An 11,574-nucleotide genomic window follows, 5' to 3' on the forward strand; every position below is an offset into this window, starting at 1 on the left:
GCCGACTGTTTGCCGAATATATTAATCAGACAGATAGAATTTCGGCGGGTTTTTTTAAACATATTGAAACAATCTTAGGTATTTTGGTTAAATGATGTTTTAAAGAAACGTATTGAAATGGTTTCCACTATAACAATAACCAGATACCGGAATAGTATTTCAATATACACTTATGCTAGCGTTTTACAACGCCGCTGGTATACACGATATGTGTAGGGGATCTATGACACAATACAGATAATAAATATTGTATCACTCAAAGTAGTTATTTATGCATATTATAAACTTACCGAGTTTAGGTGTCTAATGCAAATGCGTATATAATTGTCAGGCTGGTGTGCGTAATGCACTTTATATTGTTATAAACTGTGTCATGGCACCGATAAGAATATCTCCCCATATGTGTGATGATAACACCACTGACACAGCGGTATTTATCAAACGACTCTATGCAAGTGCATTTATCATCCCACAGGAGACATCGCTTAGGTGAGATCAAGCGATAAGTAGATATCACTGCAATGAAATTGCCTCACAATGCTTTGCAGACCATTGTGATGTCGTTGGTTACCATGACCGCACACTGCTACTGCTAATGAAGCTGTTAGCAGTACTTTTTACACTTTAGTCCAGGCAAAATAATGTCACAATCAAATGACATCACTAATGGCTCTGCTACTGAAGCTGTTAGCTGTACTTTCTACTCTTAAGACACTGCTTATTACAGTCTACAAACTGAAACAGTTGGAAGAATGATGTTGGATGATAAATAAAATCTCACCCTCGTGTCTTTTGACATCAAATATATCAACACTCGTTGATACATTTGATATCAAAAGATTCTCTCTATATATGTACATTTGTACAAGACAAAAGACAAAATGCAAGTTGATCATAAATCAAACACTAATTTCATGTATTTACGGACAACATTATTTAACAAACTGGTGATTATTTAACAAACATTACCTGCAATCCATTCACAGTGTAGCATCATATATTTAGATTTTACCCTGATTTATTTAGAGAGTATTGCCACGGGTGTCATCCCTAATGGCCTGCTTCCGATATAGCTCGCGCTTTTTGAGAGGATTAGAGGAGGATTATCAATGTAATTACAATAATGTATTCCAATTTCCAACCATCCACCAAGTAAGTTTTTGCCCTATGTTACGACAATGAACTACTCCATAACAGCTAGGTAGATAACAGCTAGATGATAACATTTTTATTTGGTAGGTAGCTCTGTAACAGTAGCGTCAACTGGGCAAGGGGTCTCGTGTTATAGGACCAACGACACCTCAATAGAAAGAAAATGGAACCTTTGTCAGTCTAATTGTATTGGTGACGAATTTTATGTATTATTCTCATGTAAATATTTTAGAGAGCTAAGAAGTAATTATGAAGACATATGCTATTTTCGTAAACGAAACATTATTAATTTCATGAAGTTATCCCAGAGTACCAATATTCGTGCCTTCAGAAAACTTTTACTGTAAAACTGTAAATATGTTGAAGATGACTACCATGCTTATGATATGTGAGTGAGTGAGTTAATATTTAACGTCACATCGGCAGTATTTCAGCCATATCGTGACGAGTTATAATATGTGAACGATACGGGACGATGGCCTGTTAATGAAATTAATTATCTGTCTGTTTGTCAGTCTAAAGTCTAGTATCTTAATATGTTTTCTCCAAATTTTGCGAAAAAGGCATGAAAATGATTCGTATAACTGTCTCTCTCTATATATGTATCAATAATTGACCATTCATGATGACCATAACACATGGTATTTTCAGAATTGTGGCTAATAATTATTTTATTACACAATTTTTAAAACGAGAATATTTCAAATTCAGCAATATTTAAATCAGATGTCACGGGGAGTCACAGAAGATGATGCAGAAAAAACATTGCGTTACGCTCTCTGATTGGCTGAAAACATTTTTCTCCTTGGAGTCCATTGGCAAAATCAGCAGGGCAACAATATGACTTTTGATCGCTGCATGGGGTCGCAGAGCAATACTGTGTTATGAGGAAAGTCATGTGACCCTTTCTCAACCAATGAAAATACAGATATAATTTGTAAATGTAATAATATATGTTATTGTCCCTAATATTATGATTGCCATTACATCTCTTGATTATTGTGTATATATAGCACGGGTGGCCCAGTCGTCTAAGGCGCCGCGATTCGCTGTGCAGAGTTGCATCCCTTGGGCAAGCCAAAAACCTATGATTGTGGTTCGAATCCAGGTTCGTCCCGTGCTCGTGGGTTTCACCGAAGTGAGACCTGCATTACTTCGGGCTTTCCTCCCACATTAAGCTGACACGCCGTGATATAACTGGAATATTGTTAAAAGCGGCGTTAAACCCAACTCACTCATTCACTGTAAGTCATCACATGACCGTGTGATACGGCCTGATTGCAAAAACAGTTCTGTTCTGTTCAGTACAACAGGACAAGATCATTTTTTGCAGTAGGGGTAGGGCGGTCGGGTAGACTAGTGGTTAAAGCGTTCGCTCGTCACGTCGAAGACCCGGGTTCGATTCCCGACATGGGTACAATGTGTGAAGCCCATTTCTGGTGTCCCCCGCCGTGATATTGCGGAATATTGCTAAAAGCGGCGTAAAACCATACTCGCTAACTCACTCACTCCAGTAGGGGTGTAGACTATCGGGATCCATTCCGGACAGGCCTTATTCTAAGCGCCTTTGCCTCTACAGGCCAACTGACCCAGGCTAATGGGGTATGCACCCAAATGAACAGCCGCGCGTTGACGGCGTGATAGTCCCATAAAACTCCTTATTAGGTAGAAATCAATACATTAGTTTTCGCAGAAATGAACGGATTATTCGCTAATTATTCTTGACGGAATTAATCGCCGTGGATTATTCGTAATTGTACTACAGAAAACGATAACAAACTTTTCGATTATGTATAGAACGAATCATAGGTTATTTTCATATACAAGCACAGGAGATTGATCCTAAAGATTAGTCTTGTAATACAGCAACTGAAAATGAGATGACGTGTTGGCAACGACATATGCATTCGGGGTACGATGACACACTATCAACCAGATCACACATCGTAACCACTCCATCCTTAATTTACACAAACAACTTATGTGGTTTTAAGAATGGCTGAAGAAATTGAAAATTTCAAACTGGATCAGAACCCCGCCAACGTTATGTGTCAATATTGGTGGAAACATGCATGCACAGTTTCTATGATTTCAAGATGGTGTCGGACTTCCTCGCAGACAACATAACTGATTTACCCGCCTGAACAAGAAATAAAGTGAAAAGACCAGTGAAAACGCCCTATCAGTTTCAAATTCAGATCTATGTATAAAGATTCAGAGTGACAAAAACTGACCAATGACAAAAGGGTTGACTTCAACTTTCCAATAGTCAACTTTGCCTTTTATGTCCAGCAATATTTCAGCAGCTTCAGCCTTTTGCGTCTAAATTTCACATCTTTTAAGGTATAATCGAGGATGGTCTTTCTGCTAAGATTTCAAAGTGCGTAAACGACTCTTGCTCAAAAGTTTATGATCAGGGTGATAATATTCCCAACATTTCAAAATTTGACGCACCAGTAACCAAAATGATATAAGATGCATTTCTCTATTTTCATTTGTACGGCATGTTCCATACTGTTTTTCTTTAGATGATGGGGGCGCGGGTGGCCCAGTCGTCTAAGGTGCCGCGATTCGCTGTGCAGAGTTGCGTCCCTTGGGCACGCCAGAAACCTATGATTGAGGGTTCGAATCCCGGTTCGCCCCGATTATGTTTCTGGGTTTGTCAGCACCATACCCGTGCTCGTGGGTTTCACCGAAGTGGTAAACGTCTGAGACCTGCATCACTTCGGGCTTTCCTCCCACATTAAGCTGACACGTCGTGATATAACTGGAATACTGTTAAAAGTGGCGTTAAACCCAACTAACTCACGCAATTTAGATGAACATAAGGAAGAGAATACATGGATGTCAACTTCTTTATTATGAGGAATACAAAGTTTCGGAGTATATGCTTACACCTTCATCAGATGAATGAATGCCATTAGGCAGAGAGCAGATAAGGACAACAAAATAAGATAACAAAAGGTGGAAATTAACAAAGGGTAGAAACTAACTTCAGGTGAACAGTTCACTTATCTTTGCATGTGTTAGTAGTAACAGGTGCTACCGATGGGCAAGGATATGCTCACCTAATCGAGAATTCGTCACTATTTGATAATGATTCATAAACACATGCTCGCGATTTAATCGGATGGACTATCTCATTAGGAAGAGATTTCGTATGATTTATGGAAAGGGTTTCCTCGTTTATATCTACATTACATGGTATTGTAAAAGTGAAACGAAGGCAAAACAAATGACGTAATTTCTTTACCTCAAATGCATTCTTCCTGGTTTCAGTAAGACACCAACTCTATTTAGTTATCTTAAAAATGGCTACTTGGTGTCTAAAATAAAGCCCAAATTAATGTCGTACAAGGCATTGGAATTGTCATCAAATGTCAGTTATCCCTGAACAGATTTAGAAAGATTGGGACGGTCTCAATGGCCGCCTTTAAGTTACGAATAGCATCGCGTTCGCAAGTTTTAACTTTCTCTCGTTCCTGCTCCCGAATCATCTGTGACATTAACATGTTTGAGTATGTCAGCCGTTCCTTTTTCACCCCATCTTCAGCTCTTTTTCTATCTGCTGTTAGTTGCTTGATGATCTCCCCAGCATTGGCCAGTTCATGCCACATCCTCGCTCGTTCTGCCCCCTCAACTTGTTCGATTTGCATTATTATTTTGTTTTTGTTTACCACCATTTCCATCTCCTTCGTCACCACATCATCCAAGGTATTCTCTATCTCTGCAACAGTTTGGAGGCTTTTCAGTCTGTTTGCTTCCCTCTCTTTCTTCATAGTTTCTGCAGTTTCGGGCGCTACCTCCAGAAGTTTCTGATAGAATTCTCTATCCCTTGTCATCTTTTCTTCCACTTCCAATTCAAGCTGTTCTTCTACTACATCCTTAATGTCCGTATATTCGTCCCTCAGTGTCTTGATGATTGTTCCCTTCATCATTTCCTCTCCCTGTTGGAACATCCTCGATGCGAAAGGAGCTCCTCCATTTTGTTTGGCCACCATCTGGTCAATGCGAGAAAAGAGAGCCTTGACATCTTCTTCCTTCTCCTCATGTTGTCCTTTGTTGTTGAAGCTGAGATAACCTCCGCCTGCACTCTTCAGTAACTGCTGAAGGCATTCAGGGGCGCATGAAAGGTACTCACTGACAGTCATCTTGTCAATCTGATCCCTACTTGTGAAGACAACAATCATGTGCCTTGTAACTCCCTCTCCGAACATTCCGTCGATTTCCTTGAAAACTTTCTGTTCCTCGTCAGTGAATCTGTGTGTAAAGGATGTGACCAACAGGAAGGCATGTGGACCAGGAGAGGACATTGCAACGCTTTTCTTGATCTCAGTCTCTACCACATCTTTCTTCAAATTAGTGTCAAACAGACCTGGCGTGTCTACCAGTTGAACCACGCGGCCAAACCGTTCACCACTTGCATACTCGCACGTCTTTGTGACAGATGAAAAAGAGACACTTGAAGTAAATACCTCCTTATCTATTATCGTATTTGCTGTAGCACTCTTTCCACCACCAGTTTTGCCAATCAATATCATCCTGAGGTCTTCCACTGTGTCTGGAAATACACATAAGCTCGACGTTTAATGATTAGTTGGTTACGTCTCATTTATTCACTGGGTGTACGGTTCCTTCTCAAAATGGTCACACAGAAAATAAAAATAAATCTTTTTTAATTCGAAATACATATATGTGCAAATTTGCGTTTTAATCAAACTCACAGGGTAAACTGATCTTCCTCTGTTGATTTACTGTGTAGTTAAATGCTGAAATTCTAAATCTGAGGATCCCTAAACAAAGTAAGAATAATATCACCTCCAACTTTACAGTGATCAATATGGGCTGATCCATTAGGCAAGCGAGAATCCAATGACTGGGGTTCGAATGTAGATTTTCTCCTATTATGATCCTTGGTCTATCAGAACCATTTTCATAGTGGACGGTACATGTGTTCTGCGTCAATGAGGCTCGCCCCCAGCCGACACCTTTTGATATAACTTTAATATTGTTCAAAGTAAGGTATGGACCCGCGGCCTGCTTTGTTCATTGTGGTTGTGTGGGAAACAACATAAACAAACAATACGTATCATCCTGAAATAATCCTTAGATTTATAGTAAGAAAGAATTAAATTATTCGTTTTTAAAATGGTTCTACATAAACAACTTTACAAAGTTCACCAAAGAACTACACGTTACTGGTTTTACACCATTTGAAAGAAATTTGATTGAAAGATTGAAACTCTTGAAGCGGTGAAGGAAAAACAACTCTAACACAAAATCCCATCCTTTGATGTTTTCACCCAAACCGTACACTGGTGTGGAAGACTGGGATACTGATTTTCAACTGATGAAGATGTGTTTGGTTTTATAAGGAAAACACTGTACCCTGTACATAGCATTTAAGGCTTGATATGGATAAGGAAAATACCAACCCCTGACAGTAAAGGCTCGAGGAACTGGGCGTGCTATCACTTTTCGCAAATCCATCTTCTTGCATTTCAGACACTTGCCAAGGTTAGGATCTATTGGCAATTTGCACTTCCCGCAAGATGGGGCATCTGAAAAACAACAAGCTATTTTATTTGCGCATTAGTATCAGAAGTAACAATGGTCTTTACTTGTGTGTATGAAATTGCCTAGAGAAAAAGATTACGAACTTAACAATACCAGCGTTAATTAACAATCCATTTTAGTCATGTTGAATTAAGCTGAAATTCTTATGTAAATAAATGAAGTCAACAACGCCATAAATGTAATCGATGAGTCTATCGACGTGGCTATGCGTCATGAAAGTATGCTTTGTTCAGTATTTATGGAGTATTTGTTCACACTATCGACCATACGAGATTTGGAATAAATAAATCCGCTTATAAGCAACTACAAAATAAAGACATTAAAACTGCTCCCCACTGTGTTGCAAAGCGAATACATTTCTTAAATCCTTTCATTCTTTACTATTAAGCAGTAGACTATCTGCACGTATACACAGCAGACGAAATTCGCAATTAACATATCGTGTTTAGTTTCAACACTATCTATCTATCAAAGCTATCATCTATTTGTACGTCATTTCAGAAATGTTATAAACGTAATATTACGTTTGCAAATATATTTAACTTCTGTGATGGATGTACTACGCTTGATAGCTTTATATTTACGTAAATTATATAAAATGAGATCGACAAAAATGAAACAGTATATAAATTATAAAACTATACTATTCCAAAAAAGAAACGCATAGGTATTTCTGAATTTAAAAAATTCCTGTGATCAAAGAATATGTCAACTGAATCGATAAAATATGTTAGAAATCTGTTCATAGGAGACTTCTATACAAATCTGTATTTTAAAAAAAACACCAAAACGCAAAACGTTGTGTTTGATAAGACGTTTTACAAATTTCTGACAACACATCACCAAAACGAAACCAAACTCATTTTGCACGTGCAAATTGAGCCATGAGTTGCATGCTGTATCTGTCTATAAAATGCCATATCGCATTCGAAATGTGAAATCAGTTTTGAAGAGTTTCACGACGGAATCATTATGCCACGTCTAGACGTTGCGACTCGCAATATCGCCATTGGAAGACTAGGGGCTGGTGAGTCGCAATCTTCAGTTGCAAGACGTCTAAATGTAAGCCAGAGTACGATTTCTCGACTCGCAACACGCTACAACCTTACGGGTACGACAAACGACCGTCCACGCACCGGAAGACCTCGAGTCACCACAGCAGCTCAGGATCGCTGCATCCGGGTCCTACATTTACGTGATCGTACTAATACAGCTGAGAGCACAGCGGCCAGGGTCCCTGAACTTCGAAGGATATCGGGGCAAACAGTACGGAACTGACTGGGAGAGGTTGGACTGAGAGCCCGGAGACCCTACTTCGGGAACGTGCTACGACGTCAGCATCGCGTCCAACGTCTCCGCTGGTGCAATAACAAGTCGGCCTGGAACTTACGAAACTGGAGGCGCATATGGTTCAGCGAATCTAGGTTTCTTCTACAGAGACGGGATGGATGAAACAGAGTTTACAGACGGGTCCATGAACGTTATGTTCCTAACTGTGTACATCAAGTGGACAGATTCGGTGGAGGAAGTGTCATGATGTTGGCGGCGATAGCCTACACCAACCGTACTAATCTTATCCATGTCCAAGGAAACCTGACGGCTATAGGGACAATATTCTTCAGCAACACCTTCTCCCAGTCATTGACGTCCGACGGGAGTTATTCCAGCAAGACAACCCCAGGCCACATACAGCACATGTCACCATGGAGTATCTGGCAAATAGCAACATTCCTGTGCTCCCCTGGCCATCTCGTTCCCCGGATCTCAACCCCACAGAACATCTTTGGGATGAACTTGATCGGCGTCTACGTCAGCGTGTACGTCAACCTCAAACTCATCTACATTTCTTCAGCAGAAGTGGAGAATTCCTCAATCAGTTATACAGCGTCTGATCCAGTCCATGACGAGGCGGGTCCGAACTGTTATTCGTGCACGTGGTGGACATAACAGGTACTGACACTTCTGTGGACGCTGAACAAAATCATGACTGTTTAGCCTGTGGTGATCATTATCATCGTATACACACGTGGTTCTGCCATGTGCACGTCAAATTTCATGCTACTGAGTATGGTTTTTGAATAGTTATACACGTTTGAATTAAACCATTGTCTCTTCAGATTTCTGCCTTATACGTTTCTTTTTTGGAATAGTATATTTTAGAGATGTAGAAGTGCCCATATTCGATAAATGTTCTTACGAACCGATTTTATCTTACATCTGTGTGTGTGTGTGTGTGCGTGCGTGCGTGCGTGCGTGCGCAAGCACCTATTGTCGTGTCATCACTGATTTACTGTTCACGGTATTCTCCCATTAGTTACACTCCCCATTTGTCATACACCTTAAATCAACATAGGTCATGGCGGAAGGCACTGACTGGTCTACCCTATGTTACCTAAGTATTAGATGTTAGATTCATAAACATCAGAACATTTGAGTTACAAAAAAATAATATGTTTATCGACTTGATTTTGGTATGCCAGTTTGTTCGAACCAAGTCTCCCTTTAAGATCATCATTTATAAGAAGGAATACAGTTAGCGTATTTTCATTAACCGTTGAAATATGACCACAGTTCAGTACATTAAGGTGCTAAGCCTTTTTCTCCCTGTAAGGATTCCTGTACATCTTAGGTTAAAAAAACCTAGATCTTTCATTTACATCACCCCGTAGTGTACCAAACGGACATTTGCAATATAGATACTATGAGTTAATTCAACTTTACTTACCTCGAATGGGAATTTTAGGCCTATCATCCTCTTTTCTTGCTGCTTTACAACTTGTACAAAATGCATCATTTGTATTGTTGTCATGGAAACACTTGGAGCAGACCCACACTGGAATATATAGACATGGTGTAAACGCCAATATAGTAAAAGTTTTATGTTGCATTATACTATTTGGAACATTCAAATTAGCATCTTGAAAATTCAACATGTCATTTAAAACATTCAACTTCGTTGCACCTTTTTCAAATAAATGTATATACTTTAATTACCCTTCCTTAACAAAACACAGAAACATATTCATCTTAAACCAACTTCTATTGACAGCTGTTTCCAGAGCACTAAATATTCAATAGTGTGTTTTTTCTGGTCTTTTTTAGATATTGGCCATGGCATGATCGATATGAAACTATTTACAATAATATTCAATTTTACAAAACAAAATATCAGACTGATATTACTTTACTGAATGAGTGAGTATATTTTTGTGAGGTTTTAGCAATGTCTCAGGACCATTATGAGTGAGTGAGTGAGTGAGTGAGTATGGTTTTACGCCGCGTTCAGCAATATTCCAGTAATATCGCGGCGGGGGACACCAGAAATGGGCTTCACACATTGTACCATGTCGGGAATCGAACCCGGGTCTTCGGCGTGACGAGCGAACGCTTTAACCAGTAAGCTACCCGACCGCCCCCGGACCATGATGAGGTGGGACACCAGAAATGGGCTTGACACAATGTACTCATGTGGGGAATCGCATCAACGCTTACCACCTGGCTACCTCAACGCCCATAACAGGGGTAAAGGTACAGGAACAATGTGTCATTGCAAACGCATAAACACGTGCTAATGATATAGTCGGAATCGTATCATCGACTCTGTTTTGGGCAGATATTTCTTATGAATATCAAAAGGGTTTCGTCGCTTTCATATATGTTCCCTGTGTTTAAGTGAGTTTAGTTGAACGCCTCTTTGAACTGTATTGCAGTCATATCACGGCATATCAGCTTCTTGTTGGGGAAAAACAGATCTCAAATGAGCAAAGACCATAATCATGGTGATTATAGGATCCTGCACGAGTAAGGGACGCAGCTCTGTAGAGCAAATTGCGTCGCCTTAAATGCCTCGCCTAGTGTGACCCCGACTGATGACGGAAATGATAAGAAAAATATACAGGTAAATAAATTTTAAGGTACTGTATGAGGCTTTTAAGCTTACTTTTGTTCTAATGGATCAAGCTGAATAAATCTGCTAATGTGGTCCAATGTTATTGATCTGAAACAAACTTAAAGCTGTAAATGAAACATCGTACTCTGACATATATTTGCAACAAGCTCATCTTACTGTTTTGTATTGTGAATGAGTGAGTGAGCATTTGAACAGTTTTCCAGTTGTATCACGTCGTTTCAGCTTGATGCGAGAGGAAAGCCCGAAGTGATACAGGGCCCACTTGCACAAAGCGATCTTAGTACTAAGAAGCCTATGGTAAAGTATGGGAGTTAAGATCATCTTAGCGCTAAGATCGCTTTGTGCAAGTGGGGCCAGGTCTTACACGTTTACTACTCTAAGGGGACGGGTATGGTGCTGACAAACCAAGACAAACAATGCAAAGCGAATTGCGGCGCCTTAGAGAACTGGACACTCCATGGGCCCACTGTATAGTAAACTGTGCACATCACCAACATGAAAGTTTGGGATATTTATGTGAAGTTTGTAAGGCAGACACAAAAGCTATTCATGAATATATTAAGCAAATATCAGCTATTGGAAATTTGTACCTACATTTAGCTGATGTATCGTTGGAGAGGCCCCAAACAGAAACGTGCAGGTGATGTATATGCAAGGTAACACAGATATGTTATCAGATACGCATATGGACCAGTGTAAGGGACATATTCGTGAGCTTGCAATCTCGACTTTGAAAACTGCTAATTAAACTGTGAAAGAGCGATATTGCGAAATAACAAATACATCGCATGTCGTGTTTTTTGGTTAAAATTATTTTTAGGGAAAGTCAAGATTGTGAAATTCTGAAATGAGACGTCATATAAAGATATTGTAATCTCGACTAACGGTACAACTTTCAACAGAAGGTTGAGCTTGCAAAATAGTGAAAAGAATAC

The 11,574-nt window shown here is 39.7% G+C and overlaps 1 protein-coding gene across 1 annotated transcript; it reads right to left on the reverse strand.

Annotated features, from left to right (window-relative positions):
- Nucleotides 1-4,003: 4,003 nt before the first annotated feature.
- Nucleotides 4,004-11,273, reverse strand: LOC139466091 (GTPase IMAP family member 9-like). The gene is made up of 5 exons (XM_071248105.1): nt 11,234-11,273; nt 10,670-10,726; nt 9,455-9,562; nt 6,588-6,713; nt 4,004-5,713 (listed from the first exon to the last, which is right to left on the reverse strand). Coding segments are annotated over exons 2-5 (1,416 nt in total). The 5' UTR covers nt 10,671-10,726; nt 11,234-11,273; the 3' UTR covers nt 4,004-4,532.
- Nucleotides 11,274-11,574: the final 301 nt, after the last annotated feature.

The sequence above is a fragment of the Haliotis cracherodii genome, unplaced genomic scaffold, assembly GCF_022045235.1.
Source record: "Haliotis cracherodii isolate W230 unplaced genomic scaffold, xgHalCrac1.p SCAF_18, whole genome shotgun sequence".
Lineage (NCBI taxonomy): Eukaryota > Metazoa > Mollusca > Gastropoda > Lepetellida > Haliotidae > Haliotis > Haliotis cracherodii.

Coding starts and splice junctions, on each gene's coding strand:
- LOC139466091 (XM_071248105.1), bottom strand. Junction 6,714..9,454: donor GCCTAAAATTCCCATTCGAG/GTAAGTAAAGTT, acceptor GTTGTTTTTCAG/ATGCCCCATCTTGCGGGAAG. Junction 5,714..6,587: donor TCGAGCCTTTACTGTCAGGG/GTTGGTATTTTC, acceptor GTGTATTTCCAG/ACACAGTGGAAGACCTCAGG.